Source organism: Acanthamoeba castellanii, assembly GCF_000313135.1.
Source record: "Acanthamoeba castellanii str. Neff unplaced genomic scaffold scf7180000084775, whole genome shotgun sequence".
NCBI lineage: Eukaryota > Discosea > Longamoebia > Acanthamoebidae > Acanthamoeba > Acanthamoeba castellanii.
Genome location: NW_004457271.1, coordinates 211,562 through 212,212, shown reverse-complemented (window position 1 = coordinate 212,212; position 651 = coordinate 211,562). Strand labels below are relative to the sequence as shown.

Here is a 651-nt window from a genome sequence, read left to right as displayed (position 1 = left end):
TGAGGCCGTTCTCCTGTCGGGCGTCTACGCGCTTCTTGTCTTCGTGCAGGCCAATTGGACTGGTGCCCATCTCTTCCCACTGTTCTGAGCTCACCCGCAACTTCGTCCACTGCTCACCCGACGTCGCCTGTGTCGACGTGCGTAGGACCCGACCTGCACACCGACATCCGCAAGCTCGTGCCGACGCAGGAATACAAGGAAATCGCGCTCGACAGTCTGCTCCTGGACGGAGAGACTGTGTATCCTCTCACCCGCTACCTCAACTTCCTGCAGCACGCCCGGTGGATCCTCCACGACTCGTTCAGCCACATCTCCACTATCAAGGCACGTCACCCTTCAGAGGTTAATCTTCACAACTGTCCCTTTGCACTCATCACAGTCGTGTTGTGAATGCCACGCAGTCTGCGGCGTGGTGGAGCGCCCGCCTGTTGATGGCCTGGCAACAGCTGCTGTCCGGACCCACAGCCACCATTAAGGATGCGCTGGCCCTTCGCTACCAGGAATCTGCCGCCAGCTATGTTGACTCGTACGCCCCTTGCCCTGCCGTCAAGGTCGATTTAACCTGCTGACGATAACCCCGCCAGGCCGCTGGAAGCTCGGCTTTGCCTGGAAGCCGGCCTCTACAACCACTTTTTTGGCGAGAGCGAACAG

General features: G+C 59.4%; 1 protein-coding gene across 1 annotated transcript in view; it reads left to right on the top strand.

The window, feature by feature from the left end:
- Window positions 1-569, top strand: part of ACA1_401230 (uncharacterized protein) — a gene marked incomplete at both ends in the record, with an annotated part of 1,002 nt that extends 433 nt beyond the window's left edge. Inside the window, 2 exons of the mRNA XM_004333949.1 lie at window positions 146-342; window positions 402-569. Of these exons, the coding sequence (XP_004333997.1) occupies window positions 146-342; window positions 402-569 (365 nt within the window). The remainder of the gene's footprint in view (window positions 1-145; window positions 343-401) is intronic.
- Window positions 570-651: the final 82 nt, after the last annotated feature.